General features: G+C 38.3%; 1 protein-coding gene across 1 annotated transcript in view; it reads left to right on the plus strand.

Annotated features, from left to right (window-relative positions):
- The window catches only part of PTPRD (protein tyrosine phosphatase receptor type D), a 2,130,336-nt gene that overhangs the window by 2,007,447 nt on the left and 101,697 nt on the right, over positions 1 to 21,192 (plus strand). The window contains exons 31-32 of the mRNA XM_073806125.1: positions 9,689 to 9,730; positions 10,228 to 10,325. Coding sequence (XP_073662226.1) covers positions 9,689 to 9,730; positions 10,228 to 10,325 — 140 coding nt within the window. The remainder of the gene's footprint in view (positions 1 to 9,688; positions 9,731 to 10,227; positions 10,326 to 21,192) is intronic.

Here is a 21,192-nt window from a genome sequence, read left to right on the forward strand (position 1 = left end):
GGAAACATATTGCTTAGTTCACTGATTCTTAGTTCTACTTTCCTTTAAGGATATTCACCTTGTGACTGAAATATCTGTTTACATTTTAAGTTACTTATTCTTGTTGGAGAGTCTAGGTTTAAAGAGTCAGACTTTTTTCCCCCAAATTCTGCTTCATATTTAAAAGATACTGAAACATACATTTAAAATTTCATATAAATACAGTATTCTGACATTAAGTACTTCAAAGAATTCTTTCCTTAATTGCAGTGCACATCTGTCTCTGGGTCAGGGAAAGGAAAAGGTGAGAATTCTGTCCCTTGCCGCTCAGCTAAGGCACAAAGTGAAGACGGAGAAATCTGTTCTTTTCCCAATAACCATCTTTGTGAGGCTGTGGGGTGTGGAGAGAAACATTGCTTTAGCACACTTACCAAATCTGGGGTGATAATCAAGTCCCTCTGTTTGTGAAACGCTGTATTCAAGCAACTGAACAGGACAAGGAAGGCTCATGCTTTCCCAATTAAAAGCAGGTACCTATGCTTGTAGGTATTTTCCACGAATATATTTATCTGTCTGTTAAGGTTCAGATGGCAGTATACAGCCAGGTTGTATTTGCAAGAACCTGAACTACCTAATCTCTTAGGAGAGTATGTTTTACAACATTGAGTCATCAGTTATTGGTGTGTGGGGACAGTCAGAACTGGTGTGGAATACGTCAGTTGAAGTAGCATTGCTGTGTCACCAATGATTTAGCAATGTAAAATGGAGAGCTAGGTGTAGAAGGGATCATAAGAAGGGATCATTTAGCTAAGGTGAGACTTACCATCTCAAGTGGGTAATGGAATAAAATGGACAAGATGAGTAAATGAGAGAGGAGATGTAGTAGAAGAATTTTCTAGAATTATTAACTGCTCATCAATGTTTTACAAGCCTTTAAGATCTGTGGAGGAAGGGAAGAAAAGATTCACTTACAAAAGATGCTTTTAGTGAAGCTTCTATTAAGCCTTACACATTTTTGTAGACAGTGGGAACTGGGTGTGTGTTAGGATGGCTGAGAGATGAGTTACATGTTGAACAAAAGTGAACTCTTTTTGTTGGGAGGAAACTTTTCTTTTTTTCTGTTAAAAAAATTTCCAAGTCATTTTATAATCCTTCCCATCAACATTTCTTAATTATGTTTATTGAGGAAATTTTTTTAAATAGAAAATAAGCTTGTTAACAATTGTTACACGTAGATTATGGCTATACAGTTGTGCATTATATTATTTACATTTTGTGTGTGTTTGAAAAGTTTCAGAAGTTGTAAAAGGCAAAAAAAAAAACTTAAAAAAGAAAAATTACTCTTCATCTCACCACTTATTTTTTTTTCTTTTGAAATATTTAAAATAAAAAGTAAACGATTTCCTATAACTACTCCAATTTGACCCTCCAGAAATATCTACCATATAGAGCTCCATGCATATCCTTCCAGAATTTTTAATATGTATATACAGTTCTTTAAATGATAAAATATATAGCAGGTATATAGACAGATGCATATACATGAAATTTCCTGTTTTACCATTTAACTGCATAAAAATAGACCTGTTTCCAAGGTACTGTATTAGGTTTTGCCTCCTTTTTAACAGGTGAGAGTATTGATGCTGTTCTGTTCTACAGAGGTCACAAAATATATGAACTCAATCCTCATTAATGGATGCTCAGTTATTTCCCGTATTTTGCTCTTACAAATAATACTGTAATGAGCAGCACTGAGCCCAGATCTTTTCACATCTTGTTGTTATTTCTGTATGATAGACACCTGGAAGTGTGATGGCAGAGTCCTAGGGTAGGCACATTTACCGTTTTGATAGAGACTGACAATTACAAATATTTTTGAAGTATCGTAAAAAGCTTTCACGGACCGAGTAGCCCCTCTGGGCAGTGGCCTCTAGAATTGCACAAAATGACTAAGATAAATATACTACTGTCAAAAGATGGTGATTTATCGGAAAACCAAAGAAATGACTGATACGTGTTCCGATTTCTCCTTTTTCCAGCAAAGCAAATTTAGAAGTTCAGCATCTTAAAGAAATAAGCTTTTTCTCTAGTATAAAAAAAGGAGTAAAGGAACATATAACTAATCGCATCATATGGTACACTAGTCACCACCTTTCTTGGTGCCTGCAAACTTCTCCCCAAGGACCAACCCACTTTGGTTGGTCCAAAGTTTTTAGAATTTTCTTTTCCTGCAGAATTCTTTCTCCCAGTATCTGTACCCCTTCCTCAGAATCCTCCCTTCCCCCACCAAAAAAAAAATTTTTTTTTTTTTTTTCAAACAAAAACGAAACTCTACTGTTAGGGGCTTCCCTGGTGGCACAGTGGTTAAGAATCCGCCTGCCAGTGCAGGGGACACGAGTTCAAGCCCTGGTCTGGGAAGATCCCACATGCTGCGGAGCAACTAAGCCCGCCCGTGTGCCACAACTACTGAGCTTGCGCTCTAGAGCCTGCAAGCCACAACTGCTGAGCCTACATGCCACAACTACTGAAGCTCGCGTGCCTAGAGCCCATGCTCCACAACAAGAGAAGCCACTGCAATGAGAAGCCCGTGCACCGCAATGAAGAGTACCCCGCTCACTGCAACTAGAGAAAGCCCGCATGCAGCAACAAAGACCCAATACAGCCAAAAATAAATTTATAAAAACAAAACAAAACAAAACAAAAACTCTAGTGTTTGTACTTGCACCTTTTAGGAAAAGATATTAAAAAATAGATGATCAGATGTTACAACATAAAAGCCTCATTTTCATTTTGTGGATGACCTTAATATGTTTTGCCCTAAAGCATACATGGATGGTAGGAGATTGATGGGCTGTGAAAAACAAAAACCAACTCATAAAAAGTTAACGCATCAGAAATAGCAGTATCAGCAGCAGAAATGTCTGCACAGCAACTGAGTGGTTTTGAAAGCTCTTGAGACATGTCTTCTGATGCATTAGTAGTATTAAGTGGATCAGGGCTAACAAGATCCATCTTTACATATATCTCCTTATATTCATATTTTGTATCGTAGGAAACTAAGCCATATGATCTAGATTAAGAACACCAGATGTATTCTTTTTATCTTATATTTCAGAAACATTGGTTCATTGAATCTATGGTATATAAATGGTTATATTTCTGATATAAAGAAACATAGTTTGTTCAAATTCTTCAGTTTGAGAAATCCCACATAAAAAATGATTCTTAATTATGCCATATAGTGCTTACCTGAAGAAGCACTCTTGTAGTATCTTTCCCTTAATGATGATCCTAGTCATGGATTAAGTCAAACTGTCACTGTTGTACCAACAAGCAATTATACCTTACAAATCAATCTTCTCGTTTGTCTTTAATTTACCATTCATTCGTGAGGCACATTGTAAACATAGAGTATTTGTAGTTATTCAGGTTAGGCTAAGTAGTACATATTATGTTAAAAGCTGAAAAATATTTTATAAACTAAGTTGCTATGATTTATTAAGTCAGGTAGGTATACTTCTGATTTGATGAACAAATTAACTTCTCCCTGTTGCATGACCACAACCTTTTTTTCAGCCTTTATCACAATTTGTTGGAAAGGAAAACCATGAAGAGAGTATTACTGCATTATCACACATAAATATTATCAGGAAAAATCATCTAAAAGATGTTCCACCGGGCTTCCCTGGTGGCACAGTGGTTGAGAGTCCGCCTGCCGATGCAGGGGACACGGGTTCGTGCCCCGGTCCGGGAAGATCCCGCATGCCACAGAGCGGCTGGGCCCGTGAGCTATGGCCGCTGAGCCTGCGCATCCGGAGCCTGTTCTCCGCAACGGGAAAGGCCACAGCAGTGAGAGGCCCGGGTACCGCCAAAAAAAAAAAAAAGATGTTCCACCACTCTTAGTGACCTCACTTAACAAAACTGTTATAAAGTTGTAAAGTGCCTGTTGGCATTTAATACAAGGTTAAAAAATATGGCAAGAATTTGATAAACACTCTCTACAGATAAAAAAGTCATTTGAAACTTACTGTGGGTTAGATTACTGACCGAGTAAAATAGAACATTTGAAAAGCAAAAACATGGGAAATTAGGGTTTTTAAAAAAAAAAAAATTTCTGCTGAATAGCACTACAGTTTTTAACATGAACTAAAGGTATACATTCAAAATATTTTCATGGAAGCTCACAAAGTTTTGGTAAGAAGTGACTAAACAATGCAGGTGTGTGTATAAAGTGCCCTTTACCTGTTTCCCACCAGTCACACAGGCATACCTTCTAAATGAAGCTAGTTCGTCACAAACTGAGGGTAGTTTATGTTCCTTTGTTACTGAATAAGTAGCCCGAACAGTTTCACAAGCTGATATCGATATATATGACACCACTCTCCCTGGGGTGTTCAATGATTTAAGAGACAGCATAGCATAATGAGAAGTTGCCTAAATGAGAATTGACAAGGTCTGGGATCAGATTCCCCACATAGCCATAGTTTTACTGATAATGATGACCTTGATCAAGTCCTTTTACCCATCTGAGCTTCACTTTCCTTACTAGTGGAATTAATGCGACAGGGGAGGGGAGGATAGATGAACCCACAGAGAGTGAATCATGCGAGAAGTATACACTGTCCCACTCCCCCGCCCCCGCCAGTGTCTCTCCCAGTGCCTGTGGACACAAACATGCTTCCTGTCACTCTCAACCTTCTTTGATTTTAATTCACACAACAAAGGAACAGTTTGCTCTTCTAAAACAGAGATCACAATCTTGTTAGCCAAATGTGGCCTCCAAAGGTCTTTTCTTTGACCCCTACTGGATTTCAACAAAATTTTGAGTCAGTAGTGAAAACAGAGGAAAGTCACGTAATTATCTGGGTTTTCAGTTGCTGTTGACAGCCTGAGACGCCTCACCCTCTTGGCTCTGTAGTACTACCTGGAAAGATATCTGCTAGAGCTTTGCACCCTTCTAGAAGTTCTCCACAGTCTACACCAGCCCTAAGGATGGCCCTGACATTGAGACAGAGTTCAGTTGCCATTCATCTAAAGCTTATTATTATTACTTTTTTTAAAAATAGAGAAATATTTCTCTTTCCTGAGACGCCACTGAAAGTAGAGAAATGAAAGACAGCTTGTTGCACAAAAGGCTCCTTGTTGCACAGAAATGGGGAGGAGTACATTACTTGTGAAAGTGTTTACTGTTCAGTACCTGGTTATGTTTAACCATTTACCTAACCGACCTGGCCGCTTGAGCCACTGGAAACCTTGACCCCTGCTTGAGGAGATCGTAACTTCCATCCTAGAAATAAAACAGTAAAGATGCCCAAACCACTTAAGATTTTGTTGTGGACTAGATAGGCTAAAATATACAGGTCACTTAACTTTTCTAGACTTCAGAGCCCTCTTGTATAAAATGAAAATGCTGGACTAAGTAATCTCTAAGGCACCTCTCAGCTTACAATGCCACGATTTTAAAGTTTTACATCTTATAAGGAAGCCACCATGCAGTTACTGTCACAAATATTTACTGTGTTAAAAGTAGCCATCGGGCTTCCCTGGTGGCGCAGTGGTTCAGAGTCCGCCTGCCGATGCAGGGGACGCGGGTTCGTGCTCCGGTCCGTGAGGATCCCACATGCCACGGAGCGGCTGGGCCCGTGAGCCATGGTCGCTGAGCCTGTGCGACTGGAGCCTGTGCTCCGCAACGGGAGAGGCCACAACAGTGAGAGGTCCGCGTACCACAAAAAAAAAAAAAAAAGAAAAAAAAAGTAGGCATCATGTTTTCTCCTCCAACCTAAGGCAGGTTTCAGTGACTACCTCTGTCATTTTCCATGTTGACAGTGTATATTGTGGTATCATAGCTTCAGAATGAAAACTCTGCTCAGATGCAACGTGTGCCTTTAAAATGCATTTATGTTGTGCATTTGTAGCTTTGAACTGATGAGGTTGTGACCCTGGCAAGCCCTCATCAGCTGTGAGCTGCACTTCAAGTTCTTGTTAATAATAGCTAAAGCACTAAAACTCGCTAATGGAGACTTAGAGCAGGTTCAAGGGTATCACCAGGAGAAAGCTGATCTCATTCTCATAAACTCTGATTCTTGAACGAAAAAAATAAAGTTACAGCCCCCTGCCCCCATCAGAAATTCCCAAAGGACTGAGACTCATTACTGGGGAAATTTAAAAATATCAATGTCTGGCTCCCATACCCAGCTATTCTGAGTTAATTGGTCAGGTGTGCAGCCTGGAAAGGAGGAATTTTAAAACACCTCAAATTGCGCTATTGTGAAAACACTGTTGTAATAAAACGGTGATTCACAGACTGTGAGCAAAGCCAGCTTGCCAGACAAAAGATTGAAAAGAGACCACAGTGAGGTCAAATTCATAGTTTTCTTAGTGTCTGCTTTTTTATTCAGATTCTAGCATGCTTGATTATATCCTGTAAATTTTTTTTCCCACGTTGGACAATGGAGAAGTTTGGGGAGAATTGTATAACACTATTTTGCAACAGACCCTTGGTGATTATTTTCTGATACGACCTAGAGTTTCATGTTAAATAATAAATGCTGGAGAAGATGTGGAGAAAAAGGAATCCTCCCACACTGTTGGTGGGAATGTAAATTGGTGCAGCCACTATGGATAAGAGTACGGAGGTTCCTTAAAAAAAAAACTAAAAATAGAGTTACCCTATGATCCAGGAATGCCACTCCTGGGCATATACCCTGAGAAAACTCTAATTTGAAAAGACACATGCACCCCAGTGTTCACTGCAGCACTATTTACAATAGCCAAGACACGGAAGCAATCTAAATGTCCATCAGAAGATGAATGGATAAAGAAAATGTTGTATATATATCCAATAGAATACTACTCAGCCATAAAAAAGAATGAAATAATGCCATTTGCAGCAACATGGATGGACCTGGAGATTATCATACTAAGTGAAGTAAGTCAGAGAAAGACAACTATCATATCACTTACATGTGGAATCTAAAATATGATACAAATTAACTTCTTTACAAAAGAGAAATAGACTCATAGACATAGAAAACAAACTTAAGGTTACCAAAGGGGAAAAGATGGGGGGAGGGGTAAATTAGGAGTTTGGGATTAGCAGACACAAACTGCTGTATATAAAATAAATAAACAACAAGGTTCTACTGTATAGCACAGGGAATTACAGTCAATATCTTGTAATAAACCATAATGGAAAATAACATGAAAAAGAATATGTGTATGTATAATTGAATCATTTTGCTATATACCAGAAAATAACAGAACACTGTAGATCAACTACACTTCCATAAAAAATAAAATAAAATAAAATAATGAAAAGGAATAAATAAATAAGAGTTTCACGTTGGAGGAGTTTCACCCCACGTTTATTCTTCAGCATAATTTTTATGTTGACAGTTATTCGTTTTGAATACATGATATAAGATCATAATTTGGTTAGCTAAAGAAAACTGTATTAAACTGAATTCAAAAAGTTGACAATTCAACTGCATATATTTTCTGTTTTCTAGAATGTAAATGCTCTCCACCCCTCAAAGAAAAGATAGTTACTTTTAGAACCTTTACATATGAACTACATCCACAAGACCCTTCTCTGCTCAGACATCCTATCTACTTGAGGAAGAAATGAGTTATAAAGAAGGAAGTGACTCCAGAATTTATCTAGCCCCACATTTTTATTTCACAGAAGAAGAAACTGACGTGCTTGATAACCAGAAGTTTGTCCCTATTAGTAGATGGCAGATCCAAAAGTAGAACTCATATTCAGTATACCAGTCCATGATTTCTTCTCCTGAACCATCAGATTCCCACAAAGCTTTCCTCCCCTTTCTGTGAAACATCCATTCTGCCCTTTTTACTTGTCCTAGAACGTCAGTGCGATACTGTCAAGTCTTACATAATGATTCTTGAACGCCAGGATATTGTTGCATGTGATATATACATATCCTGAATTAGAATGTAATGGATCAGTGCAGGTTTCCTTGGATTTCTCTGTAATTAGCTTCCAAAGTAATACTTCCAGACCATGTGCCAGTGCATGCCAGAAGTAAATATGCTGATCGCGTCTTTGGTTGATTATGACCGTCTTCTACTGCTGTTATACTAATACTTTTCCCATCTCCAACTGGCTTTACTTTTTGCAGCTTTGAGCAGTAATTCAGTCCCCTACGCCTCCCTGATTGGCTCTGTGTCCTCCCTCTCTAGCCAAACCACCACTCAGTCCATATATGATAATAACTCTCTCCCACGATTCGCTCGAAAAGGTCTAAACATCTTTGTCTCTGTTATTTTCTCTGTTAAAGCACTGTAATGGATGTCCACATCATTCCATTTCCAGATAAACCTAGAGTCTCTTGTGCCTTTGCATTTCCACTCTTGTCATTGGGGGCGCCTCATCTGGATAAGATCACTTTAATTATTAGACCACCGTCACCCACCCTCTCCTTCCACAAAATGTAAATGAGTTCAATTCTACCATCTATAGGGAAAAGTTTCAGAAATGGGTTCCTACATTTATGTCCAAATGCATAATTATATCAGCAACAAAGAGTTTCTACTTCCAAGGCGACTCATTTTCATTGGATCTTCCCTTAAGATTTTAGCTGACTGAAAACAGACTTTCACAGCCATGAACACTAAAATACCACCCATCACAGCACAGTGCTAAAATGATTGGAAGAAGCAAAATAGTTTTTTACCTGACTTACCAAACCATTGATAATTCAGCATTTGAGACAAAGGAACTCACTGGGTGGCTTTCAATAACAGCACAATATCTAAAATACCCATAAAGTAATTGCACATTGTGTTGACTTAGTGGTCACCATACCACAGCCTGACACCCTCCAAAGAGTCCCAGGGACGGCAGAATGTCAACATGGCTTCCAGATTGAGCCCCTCCCTCATTCTTTTTCTACGTCAGAGGCTTCCCTGGGGGCATGCTAGTTCATGTTTTTTCTAGTCAGCTGGAATCTGCATCTTTAAGACATGAGTCAGCAGTGCTCTCTCATGATGCTCTTGAAAAATTAATCAGAAGAAGGAACATGTAAATCACATGAAAAGTGAGAAACCATTGTACAGCACAGGAATCACCAAACTTGGTGGATTATTTTTACCAGAATCTATGAATCTAACATACCTTCAGCTGGCAGACTGAACTAAGATGTATCACCCACTGTCACTGCTTTCTTTCTTTTTCTACCTTCTTTTTCCTCTTCATCCTTTCACCATTTGCTCCCTTTCCTGCATTCATTTCCCATTAGTGGACAAAGATGTTCACACCTGAAGTGGATTGTAGGTTTGCTGGGGGTTAAATAACGGGGGCTTGGGGCAAAATACCACAAAGCTGTCAGTGTGGCCATCAATAAATGTCCAGGAGAAGGCTGCAACCCAATCTCTACAATCTGCTACGAGTGAAAACATTTTTGAAACTCAGTTTGGTGCCTGATTTTGTCATCAGTGATTATTGTCTGTGAGCTGTGGTGCATGTCCTTCTTTGTGTCCATGTATGCATGTGAATGTCAGTCACCTACAGGTTTGTGAAATATTAAAGCGATCTTAATCTAGTCACAGTGTATAGTGGATCCTGTAAAAACCTGCAGCATTTTTATTAGTCCTTTTAAAAAGTATATCAGACTATCCATTTCATTTTTTTTTTTTTTTAACAAATTCATTCTGTTTTGTTTTATTTACACCATCATTTCCTTTGCAGGTTCAGATGATTCCGGTTACCCTGGTAACCTTCATTCTTCAAGTTAGTTTTCCTTGATTATGCATAAGTCACTTTATGTTTCCTATCAAGCTATTACGCTTTTCCTTTTAGGGCTTTCTCAGTATATTTTCTTAGTTCACTTTACACCATTTAATTCCACACAGTTTCCATTTCGCACAGTGCAGGAGAAGGAGTTTGAAATGACATAACAGTCATTACTCAAAGCAGAAGTTGACATCAAGCCTGACTGTCAGTTTTCTCCACGAGCTAACTGCATTGATTCATAGCACAATAACGCTTTCTTTCACACTAGGAGTGTTAGTTTGGGGATTACGCTTGGTAGCTTTTCATTTGGCTACAAAATTCATCCTTCCAGAGCATGTCCTGCTTTGAGTAACCAAACTATCTGCCTGCTTCCTCACATGAAACATCTTTACTACTCACATATTTTCAGGCCATTTCTAACTATAGTATTCTCTATATTTTGGAATAGTTAGCTTCATTCGTTTTCAAATGTCTTTATTCTTTCCTTTTAATAGGTATGGCTAGCCATCCTCCAATACCTATCTTGGAACTCGCAGATCACATTGAAAGGTTAAAAGCAAATGACAACTTGAAGTTTTCCCAGGAATATGAGGTAATTAAGTGTGTTTCTACTTGACAGTATTTTCAAGAATTGCCCCCCTCTTCTTTTTGACCATATTCTTAAAAACTAACTTCATCAGTTCTTTTTCCTTTAAATATGACTCAGCATCCGATATAAAAGTTTATAACAAATAGCCAACCTAAAAGTATCTGTATAATTAATGTGGTAGTTGTACTCTGAAAGGTGTTGAATTATTTATATGCGTTTGGTGTTACTTAATGAGGTTGATTTATCTTCGCTGATTTCAAGTTCATAGACTATACTGAATGTATAAGCTTCCCAGTATACCAAAGGGGTGCCGAATACACTGATTTACGGTCAGAGGCTCACTGAAAAAGAAATTACACGGAATAAGCAGATTTCCCAGTACTCTTTTTCAGTTTTACATGGCCTGAAAACTGTAATTATTAAGTACATACACATGATTTTACCATTCAGTCTAAATAATATTAGGGCTAATATTAAGATAGTAATATGTTCGCAGAAAGCTGCCTGTGTTTGAAGCAATGGTGAACTTAATGGTATCTTAAATTTTCAGAATGCTTGAAGGTTTTGTGTGAATCCTTGATGAACGTGAATAAAAAATTGTTGTTTATGTCTGGGTATTTGGATATTGTGGCATTTATCAAGCAGAAAGTTGTAAAACTGGATATTTATGGTATTTCTCAGAAACCGGGACCCATAGTGAAACCAGTCCATGGATTATTCATAACTAAATGATCATTTATCTTTTAGATCAAGTTTAACTTAGCGTAAGATTAACATGTCCAACTAAAGTCTTCTAATTGTGCCAAATAACAAAACTGTTTGGAACAGTTCAAATTCTACCATAAAGAGTTTCTGATTTACTTAACGGGAGTCTTAAAACACATCCTTGTTAAATCCCTTGGTTTCTGCTTTATCAACCTGAAATGAGGCTGATGGACTAGATACCTCTCAGTCCCTAGCAGCTCTAACATTTTGCCCTGTCATATTCGGGTAGAAAACCGTAAGAGGAGCCCTAACCTCAAGTGGCTAGAGGGATATCAACTATGTGAAGAAGCTCCATGTAAGAGAACGTGGCGCAGTGGTGCCTGCGGCAGTCTGGATATTTGCATGGACTTTCTAAAGTCTTTAAACATTTCAGATTTTGATTATTTAAATTATTGTGCTGGCTAAGCAAAACCTATCTGTAGCCCCGTGTACCTTCTGCACCTTCAAGAGCTGGTAACCTTTTATGCAGTTTACACACTCCAGCATCTTTGTCAAATATTTGATAGAACGCAAAGGAGATTTTGTTTGTTTGCTCATTGGTTGAGTTACATTTTCCTGTATTCTGTTCTAAGCATTTAAGAGAACGTTTTCAATTTTAGGAAACACATTGGATTGTGAGTTGTCTTTATTTTCTCAACGGGCTGCTTCTTATTTCTTTCCTGTTCTTCCTCTTAGTCATAAAGGCTCTTTTTAAATTATGCAGTATTCTTTAAAATAGTTTCTGGTTTGAGGCTTGAGGCTGAAATTTGAGTTTTAAAAAGAAAACAAGGCATGTGATGAATGCCATTTGGGGCAACGTAAAAACTCTTAGCTGAGTGTGTTAGTTTTCACCAACCAGAATCTTTCACTCCTCCAACCTCCTCTTTATTGTTATCGTGAGTGTTGTTACTGTTATGCTTAGTGTTTCGCTGTGTGTGATATGATGGGTCACCAAAAAAAATAAAACTCGATAGCTCAACCTGTTAATAAGCTATTAATTGTCAATACCACTGACAGTATTTGCATCATTCAGGCAATCTCAGTTGTATGCGTTGACTACAATAACCGGCCTCCTTTAAATATGGAATTTCTCCAGAAATGCTACATGGAAAGACACACTAATGATACTCATTTAGCCATTAGATTAGAAGTGCTCCTTGAAAGTAGTTACGAACTGCATGCTGGCAGCATTCCCATTAAGAACTCCCCCAGTAGCCGTTGACATGATAGCCCACACTGACTACCATTTATCACAACGATGATCTGTGATTAAAGCTCCCTGGGCATGAACTGACTCTACGGTTTCTTAACAGCCATGAAGGGGATATTTAAGTGATGTATTCATCTGTGATAATATGATAAAGACCTCTACATAATATTTTAGGCCATAAGCAACACATTGAAAAAAATTTTTTTTTTGCATATTATCTCCATATAAATTTGAATAGATTTTTCATTGGTTTTCAGTGAAGAAAATGGAGAAAACAAACACAAGTCATTCTTTTCAAACATGTAATTATTTTGGCATAATCACTATGGATTAATGTTTACTCAGACCTCTCAAGATGGGTAAAGCTAAATTTGTTACTTTGATTCTAAGACTAAAGCAGAAGTTCAAGGCATGAAACCTGTTTGCACGGATCCTGAGGTCAGGATAGGAGGAAGTAGGCTTAAATTATAGCACAGTATTATTAGATCATGTGAGAGACTTCCTTTACTGTAAAGAAAATTGGTCTCAGACATCGGATTCAATGAGAGCTGGAAGAAGGAACCTGAGAAATTAGTATAACTGCATCCTGAAGGTCTTTACAATTACTTTAGGCTTTTATTTTCTGCAGTGCGACTGCCCAGTCCTACTAGAATTTAAGTCCAGAATTTGAGGATGGCATGTAGAATGCAGGGAACAAAGTCCTCCTTAAATGTGGCATCACTGTCAAAGTCAGTACATCAGGCCGGTGAATGTTTAGACTGATTCATAATAGTCGTGTAGGTCTTGCCAAATAAACCCTTAGCCAGTGCCTATATATGGATCATTTGGAAGCCTAATTAAAATCCAAATTCCTGGTCCGAACTTCAGAAACGCTGGTTCAGTAGTTCAGCCATGGCAATTAGAAATGCCCATTTTATTTCTTTTTCCCCAGTTTTATTGAGACATAATTGAAATTTAACATTGTATTAGTTTAAGTCATATGATATAATGATTTGATATATGTGTATATTGCAAAATGATTACCACAATAAATTTAGTTACAATCTATCACCTCATATAGCTACAAACTTTTTTTCTTGTGACAAGACCTCTTAAGATCTACTCTTAGCAACTTTCAAATATACATTATTGTTAACCATAGTCACCATGTTGTATATTACATCCCCAGGACTTATCTTATACAGTTAACCCTTGAACAGCATGGATTTGAACTGCACGAATCCACTTATACATGGATATTTTTCAATAGTAAATGCCAACTACAAATTGTACATGTATTAACTCCTGCATTGCTCAAGGGTCAACTGTAAAATGGAAGCTTTTGACCACCTTCACTCATTTCTGCCATCCTCCACCCGATGCCTCTGGCAACCACCAATCTGTTCTCTATTTCTAAAACAAAAATTTTTTTTTCAGATTCCACGTAAGTGAGGTCATACAGTATTTGTCTATCTGGCTTATTGCATTTAGCATGATGCCCATGCCCTCAAAGTCCATCCATGTTGTTACAAATGGCTGAATTTTCTTTAAGGTTGAGTAATATTGTGTGTGTGTGTCACCCTCCAATCACACACACACGACCCTCTGATCTTCATTTCACCATTTCCTAAGATGGCAAATATATCTGTGTATGAGATTTGTTTGACAGGCATCACAGTCAGCATTATCATCATCAACATCATATACAGGAATCCTATTTATATCAGATTGGCTATAAGTAACCACAGCCCCTAGAGTTTGCTTCATGGAAAATAAAGGGTCATTTGTTTTATCTATTATCTATTATAAATGTATTGATTTATTTATATAGGGCCAAAGGCTACCCATGCAGGTATGCTTCAAGAGCTGTTATCTAAAGTAAGTGAGACAGAGAAACACAAATATCATTTGATATCACTTATATGTGGAATCTAAAAAACATTACAAATGAATTTATTTACAGAACAGAAACAAACGTAGAAAACTTATGCTTACCAAAGGGGAAGGAGGGGGGCCTAAATTAGAAGCTTAGGATTAACAGATACACACTACTATAAATAAAATAGATAAACAACAAGGTCCTACTGTATAGCACAGGGAACTATATTCAAATATCTTTTAATAATCTATATTGGAAACAAATCTATAAAAATAATAGAGAGAGAGAGAGAGGGAACTGAATCACTTTGCTGTACACCAGAAACTAACACAACATTGTAAACCAACTATACTTCAAGAAAAAATTTTAAAAATTTAAAAAAGAACTGTTATCTGAAACTGGAGGACTGTAGAGATTTTCCAACACCCTCTCTGAAACTCTCATCTTTGTGTTTTTCCCTGGGCTGCTCTATTCTTTCCCCTGTACAGGCCAGCTTCTTCTGTTTCTCCCACCCACGTACAGAAAATATATCCTTTGATCATATTTTCTTTTACATAGAGTCCCCCTAAAGAAAGAGACAATTCTTCTTGTCAGTCAAATTCCAAATGCCAGAGAACAAACTCTAAACTTCAATTGACTCATTGGGTTGTGAAGACACACATTAGGACATAGCCGCTAACAGCCCATCCCTATATATCTGGTTCCTTCCTTGGATTGAAGAGAGCAAAGTTATTTCTGAGCTGGAGGAGGAACCAATAATTATCCACGATACTGCCGTGGAAAAGCACCGTGCTAAGTGCTGAGAGGAATGTAAAACTTATAAGAAACCTTTATTTCCAGGATGTCTAGAAGGCAAACTTAGATATATACCCTGTGCCCCACCCCCCAAAAATACTAAGAAGACCATCTAGAAGCTAATCCTAAGTACTAAGGCAATGCTGTTGGGACTCAGTAAAGGTACTGAAGAAAAGGTAGTACTGAGAGTATAACTTGGAAGAACAGGAGTAAGAAGCATTTTGTCAGGTGGACAATGTACTTCAGGTACATTATAGATTTTATACCTTTATTTTCTATGTTGAGAAAATAATCCCCCTTTTAAACAGTTACAACAGCAAATTTTCTTCCAGCTTCCTAACAGCTGACTTACAAATTACTTTCTGGACCACAGTCCATCCTGCCATGGCAGTTAGACAGACATGAATAGTTATCAAACATCTAGTTTCAAATCTGTCATCACTAGCTCTTTTTAGTGGTATTATCTTAAACATATATATATATATATATATATATATATACACACACACACACACACATATATATATATATTTTTTTTAACTACTACTATATCTGGTATCTGGTAATAAACTATAATGGAAAGGAATCTGAAAAAGAATATATATATTCTTTGCCGTACACCAGGAAAACTAACACAACATTGTAAGTCAACTATACTTCAATTAAATAAATAAAATAAAATAAAACTCAACTACTCTGAAGATCAGTTTTTTTGTTGCAATCGGAGAAGGGCGAGAAGCTGTGGTTCACAGAAGGCCTATCAGAAGGATACCTTTGACCTATTTTGTTCCCACCACAAAGTCCGGTCCCAGTGTCTTTGCTGCCATCTGTGGGAAGTCTCTTATCTTTAATCTCAGCCCCCGTGTGTCTCCAGCATTTAGCATCCTAATGTGCTGAGAGTTTCTTCCTGTACTCATGGCAACACTCTCGCATCTCCAGTCCGTACAGTCGATAGTGAGTCTCTTATCTGAAACATTCCAGATAACAGTGCCCTGTCTTTCCATTTTAATGACAGCATGTATGTGGCACCTTTGTCTAATAAGCTAAAATCTTCACAATACTGGTGAGACAGGTAAAGGAAAAAGATATATTACTTCCTCATGAATAATGACGTGTATCAAGACAGTGCTAAGATATATCGAGACATTAAAAAACACTGCTTCGATCCTATTTTTAAATGTTTAGAGCTGGAACAGACCTCGGAGATCATGTAGTTTAACCTTCTCATCTTAGAGGTAGGGAACAAGAGATTGAGAAAGGAGTGACTTGCTCAGGTTCACACACCTAGTATGAGGCTGAACCATTCCACAAATCCACGCCTTCTTGTTCTTAGAAGAACACCGTACCTTAACTCACCTGCTCTAGACACCAAAATATTTTACTGTTTGTTACTTACTACGTGTTGATTATAGAGTCCGGAAACCTAAGTCTTCAACTAGATCAATACTCATTCTAAAATTTTTTGTGAAAATGTCATAGTAACCAATTTGCGTTGCATGATTTTCACTGGGAAAACCAGTAGTTTTTCTACGACGTGCTAAGGACACATTTCTTTTCTCCATAGACAGTTTCTTCATTTCCACTGGTAAACGTTATATTTCTCTACAGAGGGACAAACTGTCTGTCATCAAAGCAATGACCACAAAAGAAAACATTTCTATTTTCCCTAGAAAAAGGCTCTCGATGTATCGGACCACGTGTGTGTGCCAGGGTGCATTCACAGGCAGAAAGCCTTCGTTGCTCATGTTTTATAAACCTCCAAGCATTCATAAGGCAAAATTACTTGTCATATCTGCTTTCAACTAATTTATAATTTATGTGTAAACTCATGACAATGGACATGCATTAGAGCCTCACAGAGATGCAAACAAGAAACCAAACACACACGCACACCCCTCTGACTTTTTGGCTAGCTTTCAATGCACTGAAGTTTTCTGCTAAGTGACTCCTCTGTCTTTCTGAAGTAAGAAAGTGGTGGCTGACAGAGATCTATTTTCATCTTTTATGCGGAGCTGACGAGTGGAATTGACCAGGGAAAAGCCTCCATTTGTAAATATTTTTTGACACGTGAGTCACAAGAGATTTTTTTTTTTTTTTAGTTTTGAACAAATTATGGTGGCTTGTGTAATAGATGAAAAAATGAATGATTTTATGAAATAAAAAGTACCAACCTTTTCATACCTGGGTTAGATAAACCAAGTTAAACTTCCTTCCTTCAGGGGGGACGAATGGCAAAATTTACTATTCCAAAGTGGAACATCCTGATACTGTAGCAATGGGGGTGAGAGTAGGGGAGTCATTATCTACTTTCTTAAGAACATGGCAGTTGGCCTGCTTCAGATTGGGCCCAAACCCCTCTGCATGCCACTCAGGGCCTTGTACTCACTGAGCTAACAGTGCGGGTAGCATGGCACAGTGGCTAAGAACACAGGCCTTTGAGTCAGGCTGTTTGGCTCAAGCTGTGTGACCTTAAGCAAATAACTGAACCTCTCTGTAGTTTACTTTATCTCTAAAATGGAAGTAATCATAGTACCTACCTCGTAGGTAACTAAAAAGAAATTAATACATATGAAATGTTCAGCAGAGTCCCTGATACAAGTGCTCAGTAGTCTGAGTAGGTACTATTTCATCAAATAAATGCCATCAGTTTTAAGATGCACATTCCTTTCAGAGACGTGAAAATGTGAAAAAAATAAATGTCTTTGAATCAGTGAAACCCTGGCCTCTTCCCATCCCTGTCATTGGTCAGACCCCTAGGGCTCTGCTGAACTCAGTTCAACAACAACAACAACAACAAAAAGTCAAAGAAGAAAAAAAGAAAACTTGCTAGTTTAAACCAGCACAATTAGCACTAGGTTGCCCTCCTTTTTATTCTACTCATTTCCTGTGTTTGAATATAAGCTTCTCCTGGTCAGATGTTATGCCTCTCTGTATGCTGTTGGCCACGTGGCAACAAGCTCACCACTGGGCCTTCAGCAGATGATTAACCAAAGTGTGTGTCTGGATTGGTTTCTAAGTAAATTTACAGTTCATGGAAACTCTTTTGTGCTCAAAATTGCTAGTAGGAACAACAGGAGTGAACAGAACAGTGTCTTTCTCTAAAAAGAGCTGCTCTTCTCATCCCCACCTGATTTATCAGCAGTTGAAGCCTTATTTTCAGACCTGTTTCTCTCAGAAGATAGACTGTCATTATCTTTGGACAGTACAGAAGTGAATGCATTTTAATGCAGACCCCTCAGATTTAACTCAAACGTACCTACTGATTAAACTCCCAGTACGGTTTTTAGAGTAAAGATGGGCCTGCCAGCTGGCAGTCTGAGAAGATGCTTTCTTTTGTTCGTAGCTAAGGCCGGCCTCATCAAGTAAGATATAAAGGCACAGAGAGTCCATTCCCGGCTGGCTGCCATTCTGCATCTTGTAAACAAATCTAGCAGCACACAAAGACACAGCAGCTCACCTTAGAAGTAATGTTACATCCAAAACCAGGGTGTGTGTGTGTTTATAGTCTTTTATTCTTTCTGCACTTCTGTAGCTGTGAGAACTCAAACTGCAATCAAATTCTCAAGTTTCAAAGCTTATTTTTATTTGGACTTCTTTAATGTTCTTAGACCCACTTTTTAAAAACCTCAAACATTTTCCTTGCCAAGGTTAAACTCCATATCTTTAATACTTGAGCTTTGTATTTTTTCTTCTGGGAGGCAAACCGGCATCTTGGGGGAATCTCATGTAACTTTAGTTTTCTGTTTCTCAATCCTTGTTCTCACACAAGTTTGCCATAACTAATTGGCCCTTAACCATCACTGGACATTGTCCAAATTGTCTTTCCACCTGCTCCCATGTGGAGCCCAAGGCTCTCAGGAAACAATTAATCCTGAAGTGTCTCTAGTTCCAAAGCAAGCTTTCAACTTCAAAGAGACGATAGCAAGAACTAAAAAAGAGACCACTTTTTGAGTTTTGTTTTGATTTTAAAATGAAGTTGGGGTTTTAGGGCCAGAGTGATAAGTGTGCACTTAGAGGGTTACAATAGCAGATGCGGGAGCGAGCTTTGAAGTCAGGGAGAACAATGTTCATATTTTAACTCTGCCAATTAGTAGCTGTGCTGCTTGACCCTGAACCAGTTACTGCGCCTCTGGTGGCCTTGGCTCTCTCTTATTTAAGATTAGAATATTAGTATCTACTCATAAGGTTGTCAGGAAGATGAATATATGTTAGGCTTCTTTACGAAGCAAGCATGAAGTAAACAGAAGTGGCCCACAATGTTGTGAACTTTAATACTCACGACCTACCTATTAGTCACTTAATAGCACTGAATTTGTTTCACTGCTCATTTTATCTGCTATAATATTCCCTTCTTCTGCCAAAAAGAAGCTCTATGAAAGCAATTAGGAGAAGGTGAGCGGAGATGAAGAGCGAGCATGGCTATGATGTCTGCAAAGTTCTTTTCACATTTCATACGTAATGGAATTTCTGGAAATTAAATCCACATTAAGTATCCAGAAAGATTCAATTTCACTGATGAGTAGAACCTGTCCTCCTGTCTCTGCCATGAATTTGAATGCCACTAGACAAGCTGTTTAACTCCCCCATCTCAGTTTCCTTCTTTATAAAAGGAGCAGTTTGAATGCCTTTGTCTATTTGACAAACATTACTGCAAAATAAAAAATGATCAAGAAATAAGCTTTGCCATGGATGAGTCCATAGTCTCCTAGGAAAAACAGAAAAGGAACCAGTAATCATAAAACATGGTGGGTGGTGCTGGGAGAAGGGAGCTTAGGAAGGGGCAGGTACGGAGGTGAGGCTTTCCCGAGAGCATCTGAGTTGAAAAGTCACTGAAGTTTGCTAGAAAAGGAAGACCTCAGGCCGAGGGAGATGCACATGCAGAGTCATGGACATGAGAAGAGGCCTGACTTATTCGGGGGACCCCGATGTGTTCGGTACCTGTCACTGCAATGTCAGGGTGCTGCTGTGGAGAGGTGAGGTGGATGCCAACATGCTGAGGTGTCTGCACCAGGTGATCTCAAAAGTATGCTCAAGTCATGGGAATGATTTCCTGCCTCTGATCCTAAAGCTGCAAACGCCCCGGGAAAAAAATAAGTGCATCTGGGTTTATATCACTTTTGAGTATAGCTTTTGGGTAGAATTTTAACAATGCTGCAGGAAAGGATTGGAGCAAGGGATGTCCTTTCTTTCTCTCTCTCTCTTTCTCGCTCTTTTTCTCTCTCTTTCTTTCTTTCTCTAAATGGTAGTGGCACTATTATTCGCCATGGTTTTTCTACTGTGGTTGAACAGGTTGTCGTTCTATTTGAAAAACAGTTGTGGAGCACAGCACCATGTTGGAGAGTGATAAAAGCATTAAGACATTACATGAACATGAACCTGTGGATTTAGCAACGCCTTGGGAAGCATTAGTCTTTTAGTCATCACAGATGCGGCAGTTGGAATATTTGGCTTTTAACTGACAAGTTCATGTATACAGCATAATGAGAACTGCATTATTTCTCAGTTGCTGCGTAAGTCTCCTTAATGGTGGGTAGTTATCAGTCGTCCAAACTCCAGCTCATGGAGATCCCTGAGTTAGTTCATTCTTGCTTTTCTCTTCTCTTCACCCTCCCCTCCCTCCTCTCTCTCACTCTCCCCCTCTCCCTGTCCCCCACCCCCCCCCCCCCCGCCAGTTTTGCAGAATATTTCTTTATACCTTCTTCCACGGTATTAAGCTGCACAACATTTTAATATTATGATAATCTTATCTAGCCTTTCTATAGGGCTTCACTGTCTAAAAAGTGCTTTCAAGGATAATGATAACATTTGTGTAGCAGTTACTACATCACTCTTCACAATACATTACATATATTAACTCATTCAGTCTTTCCACATAGGTACTATTAGTAGTCCCATGTTACAGAAGAGGGTACTGACCTGAACTACAGGAAAGTTAAATACCCTGTCCAACTTGTCACATAGCTAGTAAGTGGCAGAGCTTGGAAATGAACCTACATGGCTTGGTGGCGGGGTGATATACGGTCCACAATAAATAGTTCCCTCTGCTGGTTGATTTCCTTCCACAACAGTTTTCATTATGGTCTTAAAATGAAACAAATTATATGTCACTTTCTATTAAACTACTTGTTTTTTCTGATCCAAAATAAGGCACATTGGCCCATATTTCTGATTGGCATAATTATATTATTTCTGTTTTTCAATATCATGGACAGTCTTTGAACAACAACAACTAAAAAGGACTTGGTTTGCTTTGGATAAGAAAC

Source organism: Tursiops truncatus, chromosome 6 (assembly GCF_011762595.2).
Source record: "Tursiops truncatus isolate mTurTru1 chromosome 6, mTurTru1.mat.Y, whole genome shotgun sequence".
NCBI classification, from domain to species: Eukaryota; Metazoa; Chordata; class Mammalia; order Artiodactyla; family Delphinidae; genus Tursiops; species Tursiops truncatus.